Genomic DNA, 26,924 nt, shown 5'->3' on the forward strand with positions numbered 1-26,924 from the left:
AAAAAAAGAACCAATCTATTTGAACTGCTTACATCTGAGTTCTCATAGGATCTACAATACTTCTATGAAGGAAATAAAATGCATCACAGATGCTTTATATTTGGGCAAATTTTAGCACTTGGATCATAACATATACACTGAACAAGGCATTGACAATATTAATAAGAAAAAATGCTCTAACAGAAAAAGAGCATACATGGTGGGCTTTTTAAGACCTATACCAGCTCTTCTCTGAAAGCCACAAAGGAGGATTCTGCAGCTACATTAAGCCCTAAGACATCAGGACATAGAGACTATATATAGTTCATGATAAACTCTGGGGTTTCCAACCAGCAGGCTCTCTTAGACTGAAGTCCTAAATAACCGAAAACTATTTTAAAACAAACATCCATTTTTATAAACGTTAAGAATGCAAATGAGCTCTATAAAGAGATAAGTACTCATGTTTGAAATCCCAATATATGCACAATGAGAGAAATCACTTCACCCAAGACTCTCTAAGTCAAAACAACATAGGAAAGAGATTAATTTTACATCTTGCATTGATTTCTAAGATAAAAATTTTGAAAAGACATCCATAACTGTCTAGCTATCTAGCTACTATGGAAGGTAGGAAATCATCAAGCTAATTTTAATCATTAGGAGTGTAAACGTTTTACACTTCTTTCTAGGATGCAAGCTCTCCTGGAGTGTGGGTGGAGGGTGGTTTCTGAAAATTATCTTAGCAAGATGCTAAGATAAGCTGTAAAAATACTCTATGAGAATACCTTCACTTGTTAAGAATAAAAATGGACTGTCTAGATAGATAAATTGTGGTACTTCTATACGACGGGATACTATGCAGCAATGAAATGAACAATTCACAATCTCAAGAGATAACACGGATGTACTTCACAAACAATGTGAAGAGAAAGAAGTGAGGCAAAAATAATAGTGATTTTGTTCACGTAAAGTTCAGAAACAAGCTAAACTAAATTACATATATACACACACACACATATACATAAAATACATATATACATAATATATATTTTATATACATAAGATATATATATTTATATACATAAAATATATATATTTTTTGTTTTTTGTTGTTGTTGTTGTTGTCTTTTGAGATGGAGTCTCGCTGTGACACCCAGGCCGGAGTGCAATAGTGCGATCTTGGCTCACTGCAACCTCTGCCGCCAGGGTTCAAACGATTCTCCTGCCCCAGCCTCCCGAGTAGCTGGGGCTACAGGTGCGCGCCACCAGGCCCAGCTAATTTTTGTATTTTTAGTAGAGACAGGATTTCACCATATTGGCCAGGCTGGCCTCGAACTCCTGACCTCAGGTGATCTGCCTGCCTCAGCCTCCCAAAGTGCTGGGATTACAGGCGTGAGCCACCACGCCCAGCCTAAATTATATTATTTTAGAGATACATCCATAGGTAGTAAAACCATTTTTTTTTTTTTTTGAGACAGAGTCTCACTCTGTCACCCAGGCTGGAGTGCAGTGGCATGATCTCGGCTCACTGCAACCTCCACCTCCCAGGGTCAAGCAATTCTCCGCCTCACCCTCCTGAGTAGCTGGGATTACAGGCGTCCACCACCACACCCGGCTAATTTTTGTAGTTTTAGTAGAGACGGGGTTTCACCATCTTGGCCAGGCTGGTCTTGAACTCCTGACCTCATGATCCACCCGCCTCAGCCTCCCAAAGTGCTGGGATTACAGGCATGAGCCACCATGCCCAGCTGTAAAACTGTATTTTTGAAAAAGGAAATAATTATCACAAAAGTTAGGGTAGTAGTTACTTGATGGGAGAGGCAGGCAGGGATGGCACATGATTAGGCAGTGATAAACAACAAGGAGGGTTCTGGTTTCCTGACAACATTTGATTTACTGGCCTGGATAACTGACGTGTTTGCTTTATAATGATTAAGCTATATATGCTATTTAACACATTTTTTAAATGTTACATTTCAATAAAAAATTAATGACTAAATTTTTAATGGATTATAAACTTAGAGCTATGCAAGCAGATGAACTTCTAGGCATATTTCTTGTTTAATGTTTTAAAAATATTCTATCATTGGCTCTGCTAACCCCCCCTGCCCTCCTTTCTTCATTGAAAAACAGAGGTAAGACCCAGTCTGGCCAATATGGTGAAACCTCATCTCTACTAATGATACAAAAATTAGCCGGGCATGGTGGCATGCACCTGTAGTCCCAGCTACTCAGGAGGTTGAGGCAGAAGAATCGCTTGAACCCGGGAGGCGGAGGTTGCAGTGAGCTGAGATCGTGCCACTGCACTCCAGCCTGGGCAACAGAGCGAGACTCCATCTCAAAAAAAAAAAAAGAAAGAGAAAAACAGAGGTAAGAATCAGTGCCTATCATAGAGTCCACTCGACAACACCTCCAAATGGGGGCTCCTATTATATACACCAACAGTACCAGCTCAAAAATGCAGTACTTAGGGCAAAACTGGACATCCATCCAAGTGCCTACCAGTCACCATCCATGCGATGGAAAAAATGATCCTCAACAGGCAGAGTAAAATTTCCTCAATCATGGGAATCCCTCCAAAGCATGTTCTCATCAGAGTATCAAACCTAAGCCAACTGCAGAGTGTCACAGGCACCTCCTATCCTGTTCTCTCACCGCCATTCTTCCTATTTATTTCAGGAACCACTGTCTGACCAAAACTGTCATTTTTGTGGAAGAGTTGGGACTTTAAACGTCAAAACTTTAACAGTTTTTTTTTTTTTACATATGATATGGGCTGGGGAGTTATTTCAACAACCCTGGGATTGCAACATTCTGCATCAGAAGTGGCGCTAAGCACGCCAGAATGTCCTGGGTTTCCTTATTCTTATTCTGTTGTTGCTGAGCTAACCAGGGTGGTGGAAGGGGTGGTAACCATGTTGGAGACAGAGGGGAAGGAAGCTGGTTAACCTGTATATGCATGTGCCTAAAATATAACAGACTTTAGGTTGAAGGCTGACTTTAGGTTGAAGCAGTTAACTGGCCTCCACCTGGAACAAAAAAAAAACATTAAGGCAATGGTGGCAAAAATGTGTTCAAATGTATCACTGAAAGTTTACATTTACCTCAAGGATTCCCAATAGTTGAGATTCAGAAGGTCAGGAGCTGATCTCTAGATCATATGAATGCTGACTTAAATTTTCCTAACTGCGAAAAAGGCCCACTAATTATTTCCTGCTTACTTCCAAAAAAGTTAGCAAAACTGGAGGATGAATTTCCCACTCTTTAGAAGATATAGATCTCCTCAATCTATCAATAGTTTTAACTCAACTTTAAAACTGAATTTTGTCAAAAAAGACTTCTGCTTTCTCTTTGTACCAATGTTATACATTACAAAAAGAAAATTATTTTACAAAGACAAATGAGACTCATGTCATAATTCCAAATCACAGCTGTAGTCATGCTATTTTCTAAAATTATGCTTGGGTACTTTTCAAATACCTAATACAAATACTGTATTAGGTATTATGCACTCAGTACCTTCTTTAGAAAGTTATTATCAGTATTTTTTAAAAATAGAAAATTTCCTCAAAAAATGACAAAAATAACATGGTTACTCTATCATACTAAAGCCACCATCTTGTATTTTCTTGTGAATAGGATCAGCATCACTGGTCTACTAATCACGGTTAGGATGTATTCTCTTCCAGAATTTGATCACCTTTATAATGAAAGATTAAATCTACATATATTGTGAGCCTGTTATGAAAATGATTCCCAATTAATCCCATTAAAGTGATGATGGCCTGAAGAACAGTCTAATATAGGGGTATTAAAATGTAAAAAGAGGCAGGGCGCAGTGGCTCACGCTTGTAATCCTAGCACGTTAGGAGGCTGAGGCAGGTGGATCACCCAGGAGTTCAAGACCAGCCTGGCCAACATGGTGAAACAGAGTCTCTACTAAAAATACAAAAATTAGCCCAGGCACCTGTAATCCCAGCTACTTGGGAGGCTAAGGCAGGGGAATCACTTAAACCTGGGACACGGAGATTGCAGTGAGCCGAGATCATGACACTGCACCCCAGCCTGGGTAACAAAGAAAGACTTCGTCTCAAAAAAAAAAAAAAAAATGTAAAAGGAAGTTCTTTTTTTTCTTTATTCTTTGTACAATTCATACAATTCTTTGAACACAAAGAAGTTCTAAGAGAAAAAAAGACAGTAAGACTATCTTCCCACCATTAAGACAGTGCTTGTGCCAGGCGCGGTGGCTCACGCCTGTGATCCCAGCACTTTGGAAGGCCGAGGCGAGCGGATCACGAGGTCAGAAGATCGAGACCATCCTGGCTAACATGGTGAAACCCTGTCTCTACTAAAAATACAAAAAATTAGCCGGGCATGGCAGCATGAGCCTGTAGTCCCAGCTACTCGGGAGGCTGAGGCAGGAAAATGGTGTGAACCTGGGAGGCGGAGCCTGCAGTGAGCCGAGATTGCGCCACTGCACTCCAGCCTGGGAGACAGAGCGAGACTCTGTCTCAAAAAAAAAAAAAAAAAAAAGACAGTGTTTGTGTTTACTCTGCTAATAAGGAATATGACTCCCTATCAAGATTAACACGAGGGCAAGTAGTACCCCCACCCCTGCCTATAAGAGACAAGGGCCAGTAGATGAGGCCAGTTGGCTGGCTGATGACATACGGCACAGCATGACAAAGCTATAAAAAGCTAAACAAATTCTAGGTAAGCTTTGCACTCATAAATAAGACCAGAAAAAAGAAATCAGGAGAGGGCAAGTATAAAGAAATAGAAAGAACAAAGCTGGGTAAAAGGGAACCTAGCAAATACTAATGAAAATGGGCTATCAGATTAGAGAACCTGAATCAGACCAGCACCTATGTCATGGAAAAGGTGTGTCCCTCCTGCCATCTACACAAACTGTGGGTAAAGGGTGGGGAAGCATACTCAGTGGACCAAATCAGTAAAACAAGTTAACAGCTTTTATCAAAAACTGGAACTCTGACCCCAACCAATATGAACCTTACTCTTTCAGAGATGAAAACATGGTAAATAGAAATAGCCTGGCCTTTGTCTACAGAGTTGGGTATAAATTGTGCCTCCCCAACTTAATACAGGGTATCTCAGGAGAGAAACTGATGATGATGATGATAATGATGATAATTATAGAGGATTAAAATGAAGTAGATTAGACTGGCAAGAAACACTAGGTCTAGAAGAAGAGACTGCAGATTTGAAAAGAGGAAGAACACCAAGGACTTGGGGAAAATCATTTAGAGCTCTAAATCTGTATCAAGCTTCCAAAGTTATAGGAAACCATATTTATGATTTACTCAACTGGTGACAGTTTATATTTCCAAATCCCTACAATGTGCTAAGAAACTAACAGAGTAATCAGAGAACACAAGAAAGAGGCAGCTAACTTAAGATTGAGGAATCAGAAAATGGTTCTCAGGAGAAGTAACTCTATACTAAGATCTGAAGGATTAGTAGATGGAGTTGATAAAGGCAGAAGGAGGAAGTTCCCAAGTGCAGATAACTACTTTTCAAAGATCTAGTAGAATGAAAAAAGAGCAAGCTCCAAAGACTGAGAGTATTGGCAAAGTGTGGCGGCTCATGCCTGTAATCCCAGCACTCTGGGAGGCATAGGTGGGTGGACCATCTGAGGTCAGGAGTTCAACACCAGTCTGGCCAACATGCAAAACCCTGTCTCTACTAAAAATACAAAAATTAGCTGGGCGTGGTGGCACACACCTGTAATCCCAGGAGGGATCTCCTGCTGAGGCAGGAGAATTGTTCCAACCCAGGAGGCAGAGGTTGCTCTGAGCCAAGATAGCGCCACTGCACTCCAACCTGGGCGACGGAGTGAGACACCATCTCAAAAAAAAAAAAACAAAAAGACTGAGAGTATTTTTGCATGGCTAAAGCATACAGTATAAGACAAGGCAGAGGAAATGAGAGGGATGAGAGAAATAAACAGAAATCATATCTTTAAAGGCCTTCAAGGTATGTTAAAAAGTTTGAACTGGTCGGGCACGGTGGCTCACTCACGCCTATAATCCTAGCACTTTGGGAGGCCAAGGCAGGCGGATCACCCGAGGACAGGAGTTTGAGACCAGGCTGGCCAAAATGTTGAAACCCCATCACTACTAAAAATACAAAAAAATTAGCTGGGCATAGTAGCACATGCCTGTAGTCCCAGCTACTCAGGAGGCTGAGGCAGGAGAATCGCTTGTATCCAGGAGGCAGAGGTTGCAGTGACCCAAGATCATGCCATTGCACTCCAGCCTGGGCAACAAGATCAAAACTCCGTCTCAAAAAAAAAAAAAAATAGTTTGAACTTAACCCTAAGAACAACTATTGGTTTTACATGGGAGAGTAATACGATCAGATTTAACATTTTAGAAAGGTCATTCTAACTTAAATACGTTATAAAAAGAACTCAACGAGAGAAGGCTGGATATGGTAAAATCAGTTAATATCCTACTGCAGATGGTGGTGGCAGTCAGTTTAAAGGTGCGAAAAAATTCCAAAAGGAAATACCATTAATAAACAAATTAAGAAAGAAGTAATCTTCAGAAATACAAATTTTCCAGAATTTATTAAAAAAAAAAAAAAACACTAATCCTCAGATTCAGGAAACCCAACAAATTCTAACTAAGAAAAAGAAAAAAATATTAGCCACACGTGGTGGCGTGCCTGTGGTCTCAGCTACTTGGGAGGCTGAGGTGGGAGGATTGCTTAAGCCTGGGAGGTAGAGGCTGCAGTGAGCTGAGATCACCCAACTGCAAGCCAACCTGAGTGACAGAGTAAGACCCCATCTCAAATTAAAAAAAAAAAAAAAGAAAGAAAGAAAGAAAAGGAATAAATCGACACCTAAACACATCCCAAAGAAACTACAAAGGATGAAAGACATAGACAAGTAAAAACAGGTAAAGAGAAAAGACAAATTAACAACAATTAGACTAACAAATTAACAACAATTAGACTAACAGATGACTTCTTAACAGCAACAGTGGAAGCCACAAGTCAGTAGAATGCTTATCTTTAAAAGAGCTGAGAGGTCAGGTGCTGTGCCTCACACCTGTAATCCCAGAACTTTGGGAGGCTGCGGTGGGCAGATCACTGGAGGTCAAGAGTTCGAGACCAGCCTGGCTAACATGGTGAAACTCTGTCTTCTACTAAAGATACAAAAAGTAGCCAGGCATGGTGTGGCTGTAATCCCAGCTACTCAGGAGGCTGATGCAGGAGAATCACTTGAACCCAGAAGGCGGAGGCTGCAGTGAGCCAAGATCATGCCACTGCACTCCAGCCTGGACAACAGAGCAAGATGCCATCTCAAACAATAAAAAATAAATAAATATAAACAGAAGAGCTGAGAAATTCCTAATATAAAACAAAATAAAACATACGCCCCGGTTGGGCATGGTGGCTCACACCTGTAATCCCAGCACTTTGGGAGGCCAAGGTGGGCAGATCACGAGGTCAGGAGTTCGAGACCAGCCTGGCCAACATGGTGAAACCCCATCTCTACTAAAAATACAAAAATTAACCGGGCGTGGTAGGCCTGTAGTCCCAGGTACTCAGGAGGCTGAGGCAGAAGAATCACTTGAACCTGTGAGGCAGAGGTTGCGATGAGCCAAGACGCACCACTGGACTCCAGCCTGGGCGACAGAATGAGACTCCGTCTCAAAAAAAAAAAAAAAAAAAAATAAGCTCCAAACTTCGTATACAGTAATAATGAGCACTTGCCCCCCCAACACTGGTATTCTGTAAATATCACTGCCCACTAAACTGACAGATTAAGGAGAAATTGATAAACACTGTCATAGAGGAAGATTCACCACATCTCTCAGTAACTAAATGAATAAGCAGATGATAATTCAGTAAGATACACAGAAAATTTGAACATCACAATTAACAGTGTATATGCGCATAAGTGCACATGTGGGGGTGTGCTGAAGTAATAAAACTATAAAGTTGTAGCAGTGGAAAAGTATAGGATTGTTTCAGAGAAGAGAGGGGAGTATACACTGGGTGATACTGTTAAAAGCACAGGTTAGAGAAGTACTAGAGAACACATTAAATGCTGAAATAAGGCTCATGGTAAGGAGCCCAGGATGATGGGAATCAAAAAAAAGAAATTGTGTATAAACTGGATTTATATTACTAAAGTAGAAAGATAAACTGTCAAATGATGGAAAACAGTATATATAGCATAATTCCTATTTTAAAAAAAGTTGTGTATATGCATGTATGAATGTCTTTATATAAATATAGAAGTTTGGAATGATACAGAAACTGTAGAGGTGACATTTGGATGTACTGAGGGTGGAAAAACAAAGTAATATTTTCATTGTTCAATCATCTGTTATATATTTTATTTATGGCGTACTTCTATTGCTTTTATAATGTAAATAACATGTAAAATGAAAAATTAAAAAAGAAAAAAGAACTTCCTGAAAGATAAAACATTCTACCAGTATTTGAGGCACTCAACAAAAGGAAACTTACAGAAAGTAAATTTCTTAATACTCACCAGAACTCAGCAGTACGGTATTGATAAAATCATTACCTGTGGCAATTTCACCTTGATAATTGGGTTTTTTTTTTTTTGGTTTTTTTTTTTTCCCTAAAGAGACAAGGTCTTGTTATGTTGCCCAGGCTGGAATGCCTCAGGCAATCCTCCCGCTTCAGCCTCCCATAGCTGGGACTACAAGCATTTGCCACTGTGCTGGCTCTGCTAATTTTTTAATCATAAAAGTTAACAACAAAAAAAGTTAATGTATACTTGTTACAATTTATTATTACAGAGATTGTGAGAAAAAAATCAAGGCCAGGCACAGTGGCCTATGATTCCCAGCACTTTGGGAGGCTGAGGTAGGCGGATCATCTGAGGTCGGGAGTTCGAGACCAGCCTGACCAACAAGGAGAAAGCCCATCTCTACTAAAAATACAAAATTAGCAGGGCGTGGTGGCGCATGCCTGTAATCCCAGCTACTTGGGAGGCTGAGACAAGAGAATCACTTGAAGCCAGGAGGCAGAGGTTGCAGTGAGCCGAGATCACACCATTGCACTTCAGCCTGGGCAACAAGAGCGAAACTCTGTCTCAAAAAAAAAAGAAAAGAAAGAAAGAAAAAGAAAAAATCATTTACTCCTACGTCCCATCTAATTTCTTTAGGGTAAACAGTATTAACAATTTAATATATATCCTTACATATCATCTTCAATATTCATACACAAATGTTTGTTTCTTGTTTTCATAAAGAGAATTATATACACATTACCTTGCTACTTATTATTCATTAGGACAATTTTAAATATATTTACCTACAGTTGCAAAAATGCATTTTTTTGTTTTATCTACATGAAATGATTTTGTTTGGGTTTTTAAAGATACTTTTGTTTCTTATGAGTGAAAACACAAGATAACAAATTGAACCTCTTAGAACAGCTGAGCTGATTAAAATGTTAAAATAGGACAAAACAACCTGGTTATCACAGGCTGTTTTTTCTTTACTTGGTTTTTTTGCTTTTTTGTCTTGTTTTTACAATACACTTTTCTAAGCTGCAAATCTATTATCAAACTTGTTTCAACTATCAGTAGTTAAAAATAAGCCCAAGTAACCTAAGATACTGCATACTCCCAGTCCAGGCCAATTCAGTGCCCCTAAGAAATCCTCAGGAAGCTACAAGTTGTGGCTCCCAAATTCAGCAGAGGGCTGAGTTAGATTCTCATCCTCTGCCTCAAATAGTACTCACAGAAATTAGATGAAATGACCTATGAAGTCAATGTATCCACCCACATGTTGGGAAATCTTGGTCCCTAAGAAATAATAACCAGCTTTTTGTCCAGTCTTTTACTATACACAGGATGGGCCTTTCACCAAAGCCCAAGGAGAATATCTCACTAAAGGTCTTACTGTATAAATAAATTATAATAATAAAAATAATAAAGTAATATTTCCAAAGATTTGCTTACTGTTACCTATCATCTTTTTCCCTAGCTAAAAAGAAAAAATTGTTCTCATTGGAGCACTATCCTTCAGATAGTTAATTGGTTACAGCTTGCTACTTTGTCCTCATATAGAACCTAATTTAGGTTAAAGGAATTACAATGTGTAAAAAAGACCCTATACCAAGATCCTCTAAAATTTATCATTATTACCCACTCTCCTGTCCATCCACCACAATCCACTACACGTGTTGTTTAAATATACATTACATTTTGTTTATGGTTTTTTTTTTGAAAGAATAAACACATTCAAGGGCAATGAACAAAATATATTCAGGTTAAAACCATCTCATCAAAATTCTCTACAGTTCCAAAGAGACTATTCTTTTTTTTGTTTGTTTTGGTCTTATATGCGCTATGAATATGAATATGACAGCTTCACGGCTCCAACGTAATTATAAAAAATAAAAATAATATGACATTACTTTGGCAGGCAGGCATACATTTTCATTTAATATGACACAATAAGATTACCACTTTCTCCCAAAAGTTAACTCCTACTGCCAATAAAAACTTACTTCTAGTTCTTTAATTTTTTCTTCTGCTATTTTCTGCTTCTCTAACAGCTGATTGTGAATTGCTTCCTTGGACTGAAGAATAAACCTATGAAACACAAGAAAGTTGAAAATGAAGCCACATGACTATTGTATTCATCGAAATCAATAGCTACATACTACAAATATTAAACTGAGCAAACTAAAAGGACAAATGCATATTAACATAATATGTCAAGCTCAGGAAACCACCACAAGTTTAAACCTTCCTGGCTGAGTAGGAATAAAGGCTTAAAAGTAGATTCTGCTTTCTTATTTAATATAGGAATCAGGCAGGGAACAGTGGTGTGGGCCTACAGTCCCAGATACTCAGGAAGCTGAGGTGGGAGGATTGTTTGAGCCCAGTTGTCTGAGTCTAGTCTGGGCAACATAGCAAAACCCTATCTCATTAAAAAAAAAAAAAGGAGGGGGGTGCGGGAGTTGGGCACAGTGGCTCACACCTGTAATCCCAGCACTCTGAGAGGCCGAGGCAGGAGGATTGCTTGAGCCTGGGAGTTCAAGACTAGCCCAGGCAACATGATGAGACCCCATCTCTACAAAAATTAAATTTAAAACATTAGCCAGGCACAGTGGCACACGCCTGTAGTCCCAGCTACTAGGGAGGCTGAGGTGGGAGGATCAATTGAGACTGGGATATCAAGGCTGCAGTGAGCCATGATTGTGCTACTGCACTCCAGCTTGGGTAACAGAGCAAGATCCTGTCTTAAAAACAAAACAAAACAAAACAAAACAAAACAAAACAAAAAAACAAAAGAAAAGAAAAGCTTCAAGTAGATTCGTATGTAAAAGAAAAAAAAATAAAGGAATAAAAATATATCATAGGCTAAGAGAAAAGTCAACATACAAATACCCTATAAGTTTTGTTTTTTCAGTTATCTAATTTTTATCTAGATATTTTTTAAACAATATTTGTAAAGTGGAGCGCCCCTCCATTTTTTTTTTTTTTTTTTTTGTAACAGCAGTAACTCATGACCTTTTAAAGTCACAATCAAGTACTGTGTTAGGATCAATGCATTAGTGTTTATATGAGTTCCTCAAACAAAAAGCACTGTATAAGCCTTAGTATCTTTTATTATTATTTCCAGAGTGTATAGTACCTCTGAAAAGCTCAAAATGTACAAGTGGAAATTTTCAACTTTTTCCATTTTACAGTCAGGCACATTATTTACCACTGATGAGGGTGGAAATATGGAGAAGTTTTAAAAATTAACACTGAATCTGTTTTATGACTTTATGTTCACAATTCTTGCTTCAGGGAAAGGAAGAACAAACTTTTATAGCCTCAAGTAAGTGAACTGAAATATTTCCCCTCCACTGGAACCAAGGGAAGACCCCAGTTATGCAAATCTCTTTCAGGACTGTCTAAGGAAGCTAAAATAGATTTCAATTTAATATTGCAATTAATTAAGCAAGACTTTTCTTCTCTTTGCACTAACAGAGTTCAGCAACAAAGAACTAAACATCATCTCTTAACAAAAGTCAAACGAGAAAATGTATCAAGGTAGCAACATGCAGTTTCCTCTGCCAACCCCACAAAAACATCATTGTGCCTAAGTGGGTTCTTATCAAGAGGGTCTGTTATTATAGATATAAGACAAGTGAAAACAGACCAAAAGGGCAATTAGCTATGCCCCAACACCTGGAAGGAAACTGCCTTGTCCCCTCTGCTTCATAACTAAGCCTTACCACACATATTAATAAAATCTGATGAACTTCTTTCACTCCACTAATTATTAAGCTTATATCCTAATGTGGCCAGCCCAGATAATTTTTTTTTTTTTTTTTGAGACGGAGTCTCGCTCTGTTGCCCAGGCTGGAGTGCAGTGGCATGATCTTGGCTCACTGCAAGCTCCACCTCCCGGGTTCATGCCATTCTCCTGCCTCAGCCTCCTGAGTAGCTGGGACTACAGACACCCACCACCACGCCTGGCTAATTTTTTCTATTTTTTAGTAGAGACAGGGTTTCACCATGTTAGCCAGGATGGTCTCGATCTCCTGACCTCATGATCTGCCCGTCTCGGCCTCCCAAAGTGCTGGGATTACAGGCGTGAGCCACCACGCCCAGCCCAGCTCAGATAATTTAACTGATGATCTTAGTCTTCAGTAGTAACTTGATTATTTGTAAAAACCTTACTGTATATTTACAGGAAAGATAGCCCACATTCATGCAAAACAAGGATTAATTCTAGGTCTTTTACTACAGAACTCTTCATGTCTAAAATATTCTTACTGGATCCAAGAGATGGGTGCTATTTCAGATAAGATTATGGTTTACAGAATATTTTTCTCAGAACTAACTCATATTTGTATTTGAAAAGAAGAGTTGTTTCGAACAGTATTAAGTCTCAGTAATGCTATGTAAAAACTATTTTAAAACAAGGTCCAAGAGTCACCAAATTATGTCATGACGTGTGATTTACTGAGAAAGTCTTTCAGCCATGGAAATAATTTTTTGAGCAAAATATACATTTTTAAGTAGCACTGATAGCTGGCCAATGAGTACTAACTATTCTCAAATAAAAGGTCATCAGACATCTTCTTTATTAGTGTCTGGGAAAATTTCAAAGCTAAGATTAGAGGTCAAGTCATTACTTATGTGGCCTTTAAAAATAAAGTATCTGAACAGATACTAAATCTCTTGAGCAGAAAATAAAATTACTAGAAAGCGAGAACACTCAACAACAAAAACATGTTTTTCCATGACCACATATCCTTTGAGGTAGCTATACTGGACTGTGCCAACTTCAAAGGCCAGAGAGATTCCACCGAAGCTGGCCAACTTACTACTATAAGCCTAAGGACATCTCAGCCACGCAAGTTTTAAACAAGGATGAATGTTGGGTAAATGCAAATGTCTACCTCGAAGAGTAGTTACACAGTAAAAATTCAAACATAAAAACTTATGGAAAGTTTGGTTTAGTCCTCAATTTAAAAAATGGCAAAGATATATTGTATGAAGACTGGAAAAGGCTCCAAGAAACATCTGATTTCTGAAAAAAAGTCTTTGGAAAACATCTTTCCTATTGTTTAAAAGGGAATTGGATTATCAGATACTATGTGAAGAGAAAGGATTTATCACGATAATGTGAGTCTTATCATAAGCAAATATTATGTACACAGTTTCTCAATGTAGAGAATCTCATAGTCAGTCTGCCTGATTGTTTATGGAAAGCCAAATAGTAAATAAAGAATTCTGGAGTTCAAAATGTACCAATAAGGAAAAATAAACCATGAAGAGGGAAAGTATTCTCTCATGACAAATAATATGCAGATAACATGCTTAAAATACTCAGGATTATATAACCTGAATTCTAGTTGATGCTTTGCAAAAGGCCTCTTCTTTGACCTGGAAATCAGTGCCATGTGCCTCTGCACTGTCCACTCTCAAGGACTTGTAACCTGCTATTTCACTTCCTCATTTATTTGTAATTACGCCATCTGAAAACATAATTCTGAGACTTTAAGTTTTGATTATTTGAGAAATATCAGACTCCATTTTCTAAATCATCCTGCAGTTTGATACAACTTTCACTGTCTTATAACTCAGTATGAATCAAAACCATTGTTCACCTGCCCAAAACACAATCCCAGATCACTTGCACTGCTGCATTTTGGACACACTTTCCAAAGTATGGTCATCTAGACATATGCTATTCAGAAACAACAAAATGCTTATGACAAGTTCACTTTGGGTGGGAAATTTTTAGAGGGTGTCTAAAAACGTATCCTAATAGCATTTAGGTTTCAGGGTATCCACAAATTAAGCAGCATAGAAAAGACATAAGAACGAGCCTATCTTCAGGGGAATGGCGTTAACCCGGGAGGCAGAGTTTGCAGTGAGCCGAGATCGCGCCACTGCACTCCAGTCTGGGCAACAGAGCGAGACTCCATCTCAAAAAAAAAAAAAAAAAAATGCACCTATCTTGCTTCTTTGCCTAACTCCACTGGTGAGGAAAGTTACTGAATTTTTACGTCGTAATTTTTAATGTGGAAGAAAGTAGAAGTAAATTGAATTTCTTTTTTTTAAATTTTTTAAAATTGAATTTATTTCTTACTTTAATCACTTCCTTAGTAAAGAAGTGATTAAAACTTTATGGCACATCCACATTGTGGACTGCTCAGTGAGTTACAGACTTCTGTTATTGGCATAATGAAGAGTAGATACCCTGAACAAAGCATTAAAAACAAAGCAGAAAAAAAAAATTTTTTTTTAAACGTTTTGTTGAACTAACACAAAAGGAAGGATTCCACAAAGGTCCAAAGTGAAGTGAAACTGGGAATTCAGGAATGTAAGACAGCAGTAAATTGGCTTTCATCCTGAGAGTTTATGCTGAATCCTGGAGACCTTAAGCATCCACACTGGCACAGAAATAGGATACAAAACAGGAGATAAAACCAAGGGGGCAGCCAGGCATAATGGCATGCACCTGTAGTCCTAGCTGCTCAGAAAGCTGAGGTGTGAGGATTGCTTAAATCCAAGAGTTCAAGTCCTGCCCAGGCAACATAGCAATGCCCCATCTCTAAAAAATCAATAAAATTTTTTTAAAAAGAATGACTAATTAAATAAAAAACCAAACTGAAATTTAAAAAAAATATATTTTTATTGACATGTAAAGATATCAACATAGTGAGTAAAAACTCAAGTTTAAAAAATTAGCATGTCGGCCAGGTGTGGTGGCTCACACCTGTAATCCCTGCACTTTAGGAGGCCGAGGTGGGTGGGTCACTTGAGGTCAGGAGTTAAAGACCCACCTGGCCAACATGGTGAAACCCCATCTCTACTAAAAATACAAAAAAATTAGCCAGGGTGGTGGCAGGTGCCTGTAATCCCAGCTACTCCAGAGGCTGAGAAAGGAAAATCACTTGAACCCAGGAGACGGAGGTTGCAGTGAGCCAAGATCGTACCATTGCACTCCAGCCTGGATGACAGAGTGAGACTCTGTCTCAAAAAAAAAAAAAAAAAAAAAGAAAAGAAAAATCAGCATGTCATTCCATTTTCAAGATGAAAAAATATGTAAAATAAAAAAGGATTTACACAAAGATGAAATAGGACTGGAAAAGAAAGAGAGCTTTTTAAAATTCATCGCTTGAAAAATGCTTCCTCTTGAATCCTCAATTTTTTTTTTTTTTTTTTTTGGAGGGAGACAGTCTTGCTCTGTTGTTGCCCAGGCTGGAGTGCAGTGATGCCACCTCAGCTCAATGCAAACTCCGCCTCCAGGGTTCAAGCAATTCTTGTGCCTCAGCCTCTGGAGTAGCTAGGATTATGGGTGCCTGCCACCACACCCAGTTAATTTTTGTATTTTAGTAGTGATAGGATTTTACCATGTTGTCCAGGCTTGTCTCGAACTCCTGACCTCAGGCGATCCAACCGCCTCAGCCTCCCAAAGAGTTGGGATTACAGGAGTGAGCCACCATGCCCGGCCAAAGTTTTCTAAGTATGTAAAAAATTACCAAGTACAAAAATAAGACCTAGTCAGGTTAAATACCTTGCCCAGCTTGTATGTATTAGATGAGAATACTTGGTCTTTTTTGTACCATATTATAATGGCTCTAATGTAAGTTATTATTAATATGTGTGTATGTGAATACATGTATACAAATAATCCAATCAACCTTGGATTAACCAGTTGGTTAAATTTGTTTCTCACAGGAGATACAGGCAAACAATTCTGAAATTGTTTTATATGTGTACTGGGATAAATAAATAAGTAAATGGACAATGGATGGTAGGAGCCAGGTTTCTCATATTAGAGAGAAGTTACAGATAAGCAAGAAAGGAAGGCTAAAACGAACCCTGTGGTATCGAAAAGAGTCGGGGATATCAGTATAAACTCACATTCAGCTTAGTATGTGTACAGTGATGAATAGACACAGAAACAATTGTAGATATGTACATACACATTAATTAGTAGCATATATACACATATTATCTATTGCTAGTCACCAGAGGGCCTAGAAACAGTAACACCTCAGTAGTAACAAATAAACCCAGTGACCAGATGTAAGTTTCTAAATAACCATTCTCCAATAAAAGGAATCAGGAACCACAGCTTCTTGGAGAAATGACTAACTATAGGGCTTGGCAGGGAAAATACAAGATGAACCTGGAGCATACTGCAGTATGAGAAGGTCAGGAAGTACTGTAAAAACAAAAAGCTAAAGAAAAGACAAGCCACAGATGGAAGAAAATATTTGCAAAACATATATCTGATAAAGGATTTGCATCTTAATTATGCAAAGAACTCTTAAAATTCAACAATAAGAAAACAAACGACCATATTTAAAACAGGCAAAAGATCTGACAGACACCTCACCAAAGATAACACAGATGGCAAATAAGCATGTGAAAAGATATTCAACATCATATGTTATTAGGGAACTATAAAATAAAATTATGAGATACTGCCACACACCTAGTATAATGGATAAAATCCAAAACACTGAGAACACCATATGCTGGTGAAGCTGTGAAGCAACAGAAACTCTCATTCACTGATGGTGGGAATGCAAAAATGGTACAGCCCACTTTGGAAGACAGTTTGGCAGCTTCTTACAAAGCTTAACAGATGATCAATCAAATGCAGTCCATTATCCAAATGAGTGGAAAACTTCTATGCACATGTGCAAATGTTTACAGCTGCTTCATTTGTAACTGCCAAAACTTGGAACCAACCAAAATATTCTTAAGTGAATGGATAAACTGTCAGTACATCCATACAATAGAATATTATTCGACAACAAAACGAAATGAGGTATCAAGCCACAAAGACACAGAAGAGCCTTAAATACATATTGCTAAGTCAAAGAAACCAGTATAGTATGAAAGGCTATATACTGCATCATTCCAACTATATGAGATTTCGGAAAAGGCAAAACTATATATAGAAACAGTAAAAAGGTCAGTGGTCACCAGGGAAGACAGTGGGGAAGGAAGGGGAAGAAGGGAAGAACAGGTGGAGCACAAGGAATTTGGGGGACAGTAAACTATACTGTATGATAACACAAACAGTGACCCCTAATGTAAACTATGGATCTTAGTTAACAATAATTTATCAATATATTTTCATCAACTGTAACGAATGTACCACACTAATGCCAGATGTTAGTAAGAGAAGAAACAGTGTGGGAGAGAGTCGAAAGGGAGTGAGAGCTTGCTGTTCTTTCTGCTCAATTTTTCTGTAACCTAAAACTAGTCTAAAAATAAAGTTGTTGGCCGTGCACGGTGGCTCATGCCTGTAATCCCAGCACTTGGGGAGGCCGAGGCGGGCAGATCACCTGAGGTCAGTAGTTCGAGACCAGCCTGGACAACATGGCAAAACCCCGTCTCTACTAAAAATAAAAAAAATGAGCCAGACATGGTGGCGGGTACCTGTAGTTCCAGGTACTCGGGAGGCTGAGGCAGAGAATTGCTTGAACTCAGAAGGCGGAGTTTGCAGTGAGCTGAGATCACACCACTGCACTCCAGCCTAGGCGACAGAGGGAGACTCTGTCTCAAAAAATAATAATAATAGTTGCCAGGGGCAGTGGCTCACGCCTGTAATCCCAGCACTTTGGGAGGCTGAGGTGAGGGGATCACTTGAGTCCAGGAGTTCAAGACCAGCATGGGCAACATGACAAAATCCCATCTCTACAAAAAAATTTTTAAATTAGCTGGGTTTGGTGGCACATGCCTGTAATCCCAACTATTTGGGAGGCTGAGGTAGAGAACTGCTTGAGCCCAGGAGGTCAAGGGTGCAGTAAGCCACAATCACACTACTGCATTTCAAGACTGGGAGAAAAAAAAAAGGAGAAAATCTCAAAGAGCTCCCAATGGTCAAAGCAGAATTATTTGAGCAACAAAATAAATAATGTAGTACTAGATTATAACACATAGACATACAGTACCTGGACCCTGCCATACCTAGACAAAAGCAATCTACAGATCACTGTATGCTCAAATCTAACTCTGAGGGATGCTGCTGCTGCATCTCTGTACTAGTGCTATCCATGTTTCCCTCATTAACTACTGTATCCACAAATCCCTCCTTCCTCTTTCTTCTCCAGTGCCCATACTACAAGCACTATGCAAGGCTCTCTGCTAAACAATCTTTACCCAAAGTCCCTAGAAGAACTCATTTATTTTCAAGGCCTCAACTTAGCTAATAACCCTCAAAATAATATCAACCACTATCACCTGCACCATGTCCAGCATCTATGGTCACTTCTACTAGTATGTTCCATATCACCTCAAATTCAACATGGCCCAAATTAAACTCATTTTATCAACCCATACCAACATTCCCTACAAGCAGTTTCACCATCTCGACTTCAGCTTCCATCAATATCACCATATGCAAGTCCCAAAACGGCAGATATCCTCCTTATATTTCCAATTTATCACTTTCTCTCATACTGAACCTTCACCGCACCATTCCACTTCCACCACCTTAATTTATGCTCTTATTACTCACCTCCTGAACAGCTTCCTGCCTGCCTATGCTCCCAGACTAAACTCTGCCTAATTCATCCTAAATATATCAACAGTTTTCATATAGCTAGCCCTCAGTTACTGATCACTATAATGATTGTTGATGACTTTGGCAGACACTATTGTTTAACTATCCCATATCCATTTCCTTTTCTTTGTTGATTGAGCCCCAGTTTTGTTTGGGTACTCTCTATTTTCCCAAGTAAATCAGAGAATTGAGTTCTAAGCTGACTCTTGATTGGCCTTACCCAATCATTGCAGTTGCATCCCCCAAGATTTAAGCCTAAGCATGTGACTCAGTTTCTGTCATGAAATATAAGTGGCAGACCATTAGAAGACTTCTGGAAAGGTGCTCCCACGAAGGTGACACCAGAAAACATGGCACTGTCTCACTCTGGTTGTTGTCATGCCTCAATAAAATCCCTGGAATTCCTATAGCCAAGCTGGTGATGAAGCTAGGAAGCACAGGGAGAAGGGCAGGGCCAGCATACCGAAATAAGTGGAACTGAAGCCCAGCATACGGCCCCTGAGGAGGCCTGACCTATATGACATGAGTAAATCTCAGAAGCATTACACTCAGTGAAAGTACATACTATAATGACTCCATTTATATATTGCATCTATATAAAGTTCTAAAACAGAAAAAATTAATCTACAGTCATAGAAATCAGATTAGCAGCAGCTTGGAGCCAGGATTAAGGAAGGAGAGGATTGAGTTGAAAGAAGCAAGAAAGAAGTTTTTAGAGTGATGAAAATGTTCTTTATTGTGATTGGGGTGGTAGTTACATTTGTCAAAATTCACCCAACTGTACTTCTAAAATGAATGCATTTTATTCTATATAAGTTATAACTCAATAATGCTGATTCTTTAAGAAAGACATCTGATACCCATGGAGGATAGAAGAAGGGAAAAAAAGAAAGACAATTAGTATCATTGTCCCCAGATGGTGAGGTACGACAAAGAAAAATAAAGCCAACAAGGGGCAAATAAGTGTGGGGGCTGGTTAGGTGTATACCTTTAAATAGGATGGTCATGAAAGGCCTCATTGCCTCTTTAGAAACAACCTGAAGGAAGAGAAAGGGTAAGCCATGGAGACACCTGGAAGAAGGCTTCAGGCAGAGAAACTGGCAAGTGCAAAAGACTTTGTCTTTTTCACTGATGAAATGGGAGGCCATCTGACTACAGTGATCTTGACTTAACATTTTAAAAGGATTACTCTGGCTGATCAGTTGAAAACAGACTATAAAGGGTTAAGGACAGAAGCAAGGAGCCTAGTTAGGAAGCAACTGCCATAAACCAATGGTAAATGAGACCAGGGTGGTGGTAAGTAGACGTCTTCAGATTCTCAACAAAATTTAAAGACAGAGTCAATAGTATTTGCTAATGAGCTGAATATAAGATTGAAAGACAGAGGCCAAGCGTGACTCCAAGATTTGGAAGAACTTGAAGGGTGGAAAAGCCACTTAGTAATACTGAGAGAGGAGATGGTTTGTTTGCAAACAGCAAAAATTTTATTTTGGCCAAGCTAATTCTGAGATGCCTATTAGACCATCACATGAAGATGAAAAGTGGGCAGCTGAATATACAAGTCTGGAGTTCAGAGAAGGGGTCTAAGTTAAAGATAAAAAATCTGGGAGTTGTCAGCATATAAAAATGCATTTAGGGCCGGGCGCGGTGGCTCATGCTTGTAATCCCAGCACTTTGGGAGGCCGAGGCGGGCGGATCACGAGGTCAGGAGATCAAGACCACGGTGAAACCCCGTCTCTACTAAAAATACAAAAAATTAGCCGGGCGTGGTGGCGGGCACCTGTAGTCCCAGCTACTCGGAGAGGCTGAGGCAGGAGAATGGCGTGAACCCAGGAGGCGGAGCTTGCAGTGAGCTGAGATTGTGCCACTGCACTCCAGCCTGGGCGACAGAACGAGACTCCGTCTCAAAAAAAAAAAAAAAAAAAAAAAAAATGCATTTAGAGATACTCCTGGATGAGATTATTAAGAGACTGAGTACATACAGACAAAAAAAAAGAAAAAAAAATCCAAGGGCTAAAGACAAAGTCAATTTAATATTTACAAATGCAAAAGAAATGAAGATAGTAAAGGAGGCTGAGAAGGAATGGACAGTGAGGTGGGAGGAATATCAAGAAGTGGTGTCCTGCAAGTCAAGGTAAGAACGTGCTTCAAGGAAGAAAGATCAACAGGACCAAATGGTACTGATAGGTCAAATAAGATGAGGACTGATAACTCACTGGAATTATTGGAGAATCACTGTCCCTTCCAGAACCCAATCCCACACAAGCGTTCCTTGTTCTAGTAGAGTAACACACACTGCTATGTTCAATTTTTACTAATTAAAAATTACTGCCTATTTTTAAATCAAAAATATTACTCCTGAAATGGAAGCAGTAGTATGTTAATCTATTTTAAACGTGATGTTTATTTCGGGTTACTATTTGGTATTCTAAGTATTCTGGTAAGTAAGCACCTCTGATGTTTACCACTTTTACTCTGGCTTCATCAAACCCCAAACATTTCCACATATAGGCAGTGAGTTATTCCACAACTTTTTCCAAGATATGATCTTTATTTTACTAGTAAGTTAAAATATAGCAATAGATAAAATATTATAAAATTACTATCCAATGAGTATTAGAGGACAGATAGAGAGCAGAGTACTCCTTGTACAAAAGCAGAATGTCATAAATATAAATACACTTTGGCACAAATGCCAAAGTCTCAGTCAGACACACACATACAGGATGTATATTGTGATCCAAATCTTTTTACTCTGAGCCAGTGTAAAGGTTGGGCTTAGGGCAGTCACGCTCTTATCTATTTAAAGATACATTTTTGATACTAGACTCCTTTTGCTGTACAAATTTTGGTATCAGAATACTTCAAGTCCTCTTCAAAGCGAAAAGGATAGTGGCTTCCAAGTAATCTAGTTCATTTCAAGACAACTGATCTACTGCAAAACAAGAGTTGGTAATAAGAGTTCCTGGCCAGGACAATGAAATAACATTCTCCCAGACAGGTCCATTTGAACTTAAATTATATAAATGAAATAAGCATACACTCTTCACAAAAGCATGGGCACTAATGGTACATGTAACACACTAGTAATCCTAATTATTTCATCAGAGTAAAGGATATTTGCAGTTAACAGCAATTTCTGATATCATAAATAAAAAAGAATGACAAAAGGCATTACCAAGTATGTGTTCATATATATGAACTGACTCATCTTCTAAGTCAATATTTTTCTGAGCTCCTTCTTGGATATTTCATTAAGCAGATTATGTTCCTTGACATGAACATTTCAGTCCTCTCTCTCAGATTAGATAGTAAGTTATTCCTAACTTTGCACTATGAGATAAGTGGCAGCTAAAATCAGAAAATTCTTGGTATGGCTTAAAATTGACTGTTTTCAGAGAAATTCAGCTAATTAAGTCAGTTACAGCACACAATTCCTCAGTGACAGAGTAACAGTTCAAGACTGCTGCTACCTTAATATTTTTACATAGGAACAGCAAGCAAATGGTACTTTTCACCTTTCGCTCAGTTGCTTATCATCGACTGGAAAACACTGTAGTACGCTGCAAATGACTGCTACTTTTCATACAACAAAGGTTGATTTTGTTTAAACCTTTGTCAGTTAAAAAAAAAAAAAAAAAAAAAGGCCATGTCTTTTGATGTCAGGAAATGCAGAAGCGAGCAAAGTCCACCAAGTAGCTAAATGAATCAATTACATTTATGTTTTTAAAACAGGTCCAAAGCCTAAAATAAGTAACCCCATAGCAAGTTTATTTTAGTATGTTTGTACTCTCCAAGATAACAGACTTCTTTTCCCTTTTTTAACAATAGACATCTAATTAGCATAACATTTTCAAAATTAATTTCCTGTGTTTTGGTGAGAATCTTTAGACTCTGGGGCATATGGCAGGGGAAGCAGGGAAAGAATTATTAAAAAGTACTCATCTGCAGAAGAAACAGGACTATGTAATTCTTACGCAAATGTTTGTTAACTCCCTCTGGCACAAAAACAGTGACGTCATTCTAGACAGCAGTAGAGCAGAGTTATAATGAACATCAAGTTTTTAAATCACTGACAACTTAAGGAAATTAAGAATATGACTTAAAAATCTCCTCTCCCCAGAGTACTAAATCTGTGCAAGAGGAGTGTGTGCCCATCTGGGGTTATATACATATTCAGCGTCAACAAAACTGAAGTCATTTTTCCCTGCACAACAGGAAAAGTTGTTGTTGTTTTCCCTTAGAACTCTGGGCAATGAAAGCCATGACTTTAAATGGCTCTGTATAAAAACACAAGAAGGGTGGGTCATGTTCTATTAGTAAAAGCAGCTGAACACCAAGAACTTCTCTTCCTTTAAGTAAAATCTAAAAAAAATCTCATCTTACTTTTGACAACTATCTTTGCTTCACTTTCTCTAAAATACAGATTAATACCTTTAAAGAGAGTATAAAATGAATTCATAAATTTGCATTTGCAATGTGACTCTCACACCAAAAGTAATCTCACACATTATTTTTCCCCTGTAGTATGCACTAAATAAAATATCCAAATTTGATTCTGCTGAGAGCAACAATATAAACTATTTTTACTGTAGTATTAACAGTAATTATCAACAATATCAATAATATTTACTATAATAAGATTTTTAAAATTTCATTTCCTAATCTCTTAGCAATAAAATATAGTATGACCATTTCTTCAGTTTTAAAATTACCTCAAATTGACTGGAAGACCAACTCTATAGCTACATGAAATTGTAAAAGGGTTGCAAAACTTGAAGCAGTATGAGCATACCCCTTTCTATTAACATTTAACATAACTAAGGGAAGCTGCAAATATTTCATCCCACCTTTACTAAATGCCATGATTCAAATTATAGGTCAACATCCAAACTAAGAAATACAATCACAACAAAACCAACATAATATTTTAAACAAAGGGCAGTTCAGCCAAGCTGTCATAAAGAGTTCAGATTTCTACAACCTAAATGGTTGAAAAACTGCTTAACTATTTAGATTTTTTTTTAATTGTTACCTATCAAGAATACACCTACTGTTTCACTTTCTACTTATGCCACACTTATCTTAAGTTTTACACTTCTGGATCTTTCAACTGTTAGAGATCAACCATTAAATTACTTCAACAAGTAGAAATAGTAACACCGCTCCCAAACAGCAATTTTTGCATTGCTAGACACTTATCTAGTTGGCAGATTTATACCATTGTTCATTCTTAGTTCCTTAAATGTAAAAAATACCCACAGAATGGTAGCATACCTCTAAATTAGTTTAAATATGGTACAAAGTTATTTTTAGTTAGGTTCAAGTTTTAAAAAGGCACTAATTGTTCTTTTTAAAGGCTAATCTACTCAAGTTCCTCATATTAAAAAAAAAAGTTAATTTGTCTCTTTTGGAAAAAAGAAATGTTATTTATGCAATGCTCAAGCAAAAAGAGTGTTCAAATAATAGATCTGACATCAAATCAGGGTTAGGATCATACTTATTGTTCATAAAAATAAGTTTGACATTTATTCTAATGATGGTCCTTTCAAACACTAGTATGGTTAAATGTCATTTATGTGCACTTTCAAATATAATTCTTATTTTAAAAATACTCCTATCCTCTACTATGCAAAGTAGAAAAGGAAGAAAACCCCCACACAAGCAATTATAAACATTTTTATCCATGAAAAAATATATACAAGAAAAATTCACATAACATTTGAGATTTGTCTATTCCCTCCTTGCACGCTAGAAAGATGCAAAGACAAACACTTCCAAATATTCAGACAGATCATTCCCCAGTTGTAACTTTCATCATAGTTCTCAAAGCAGTATGGTGAGGTCAGCTCACAAACAGCTTAAGTAGCAAAACTAGAAATTGGTGGTAGTAGTATCAGGCTACATAACAGCCTCTCTAAAGAATATGAAGTAAGAGAACTAAAATGTGCTGGCAACATGCCAAAAGACTGGATGGAATATAGCTTTGAGCAACAAATACTCAGAGCTTACAGTATATAGCAATTCATCATCTCTTATCCTGTAGCTTGACCTTCCTTGTTTTAAACCAAAAATAGCCATGTATAAGAGGTATTTAACACTACGAATGTGTCCATACTTATGAAATGAAAGATATCTGGGCCTGCAATGATTTGCTTAACTAAACACATACCCTAAAAAAAAAAATCTGACTTACATTCTGTGTGAAGATGAGGAAGGTAAAATGGATAAAAATATATTGATATTATTATGCATAAAATAGCCTTTATTCTCTAAGGATTATACTACCCTCAAGCATAATCTTTAAGGTTTGGGTTTTCTGTATTTTTAGTTCTGAGTATCTCTTCAACTGGCTGGTATTTAGAATTAGACAACTTCTCAATATATTTAATGAAGAATTAATCCTGTCAGATCAGAGGACATGATTTTGGTCAGATATAATTTTTTTGACCTTAGTCAAAATATATGTTACTTTTATAACTTCATCTTACATGGATCATGTATTAAAATAGGATAATAAACTTATTCTTAAGTCTCTAACACTTTCTAAAATACTTTTTTTCTAAGAAACCAAAAGAAAAAAGTTATTTTAGGCCAGAAAAAAGAATCAGATTCAATTCAAATCAATACACATTTAACAGCTATTTTGTGCCAGACATTATACTGAGAATGAGGAAACAAAGATAATATATACATGGTCTCCCAGAGCTGACAATCTGGTTGGGAAGACTGACCCATTTAAACACACCTACACACTCAATGTGCTTTACTAGCTGTAGGAACAAAAGCCCTGCTATCGCCAAGGAAAGAGTGAATGAGTCTGCCCCGGGGGCTGGAAAAATCTTCAGAGGCAAAGTAAGAGTAGAGCTATGTCTTGAAAGATAAGAATTTCACAAGGAAAAGAGGAATATTGTCAGCCAAGGACAATGTTATTCGCCAAAGACTGAGCAAAAGCAAAAAAGCACAAAAACATAACATGGGTGAGGAAACCTATGTGGCAAGGGTAGGATAACAATTTCTGGTACATGTGTTACTACTCTTCTACCCTCACTGCGTAACAGACATCACTAATCAAAGCATGTTTAAAACCCATCTGACATCTCAAAATTCTTCTCAACATATAACACAAACTAGTAGAAAGAGGTAGGTCCATGAGATGAAATATACATGCTATCCTAACCCTGGAAAAAGAAAGTGGTGGGACCTGAGGCAAAAGGTAAATTAAGAAGAGATTATGAATAACCATGAATGCAAGGCCAACAAGTTTAGATTTTATCCTGTGGACAACAGAGGATGAACAAAGGATTTTAGGAAGAATATTGATGTGATTAATTCTGAAAGATATGTGAAGAATGGATTTGGACAGACAGAATGAAGGCAGGAAGAAAGAACAGTTAGGATGCTATCATAGAAGTCCAGGCAAGAAGCAATGAGACCTGAATTTCAGCAATGGGAAAATCTACTGCAGGTTGTAAACGAAAAATGAAGTTTTGGATTTTATTATCTGTGGTTTTAAAATGAAAATTTGGGAAAAAGTAATATTCTAGTCAGAATTCCCAAATAACACTCAAAAGGGAAAAGAAAAAAACAAATTAAGGTAAAGACTAGAATTAAAGAAATGAATCACAATGATACCCAAAATTACTCAAGACTATAAATTCAGAAATAGATATCTCAGGTTTAGCATCAAGAAAGAGAACATCCTCATGACCAGACTAATACTCAGCAAGTCTTTTCTTCCTCTCAGGGCACTAATATGCTAGCCAAACAACAAACGCTATTCACCTTACATGCCCCTACAATGCAGGGTCAAACTCATACTCCCGGTGAGATGCAGACAGCACTAAAGTCAAACTTAAAACAGAAGTCTGAAATCATGTAGAAGCTCAA

General features: G+C 37.9%; 1 protein-coding gene across 2 annotated transcripts in view; it reads right to left on the reverse strand.

Annotated features, from left to right (window-relative positions):
* PFDN1 (prefoldin subunit 1) overlaps positions 1-26,924 on the reverse strand; it is a 59,289-nt gene that overhangs the window by 26,483 nt on the left and 5,882 nt on the right. Inside the window, exons 3-4 of one of the 2 annotated variants that reach the window (XM_058439906.1) lie at positions 10,504-10,588; positions 7,586-7,658 (exon numbers count right to left, since the gene is read on the reverse strand). In XM_058439906.1, coding sequence (XP_058295889.1) covers positions 7,586-7,658; positions 10,504-10,588 — 158 coding nt within the window. The remainder of the gene's footprint in view (positions 1-7,585; positions 7,659-10,503; positions 10,589-26,924) is intronic. The other variant, XM_032158066.2, reaches the window with a different exon arrangement.

Source organism: Hylobates moloch, unplaced genomic scaffold (assembly GCF_009828535.3).
Source record: "Hylobates moloch isolate HMO894 unplaced genomic scaffold, HMol_V3 SCAFFOLD_6, whole genome shotgun sequence".
In the NCBI taxonomy this organism is placed as follows: Eukaryota; Metazoa; Chordata; class Mammalia; order Primates; family Hylobatidae; genus Hylobates; species Hylobates moloch.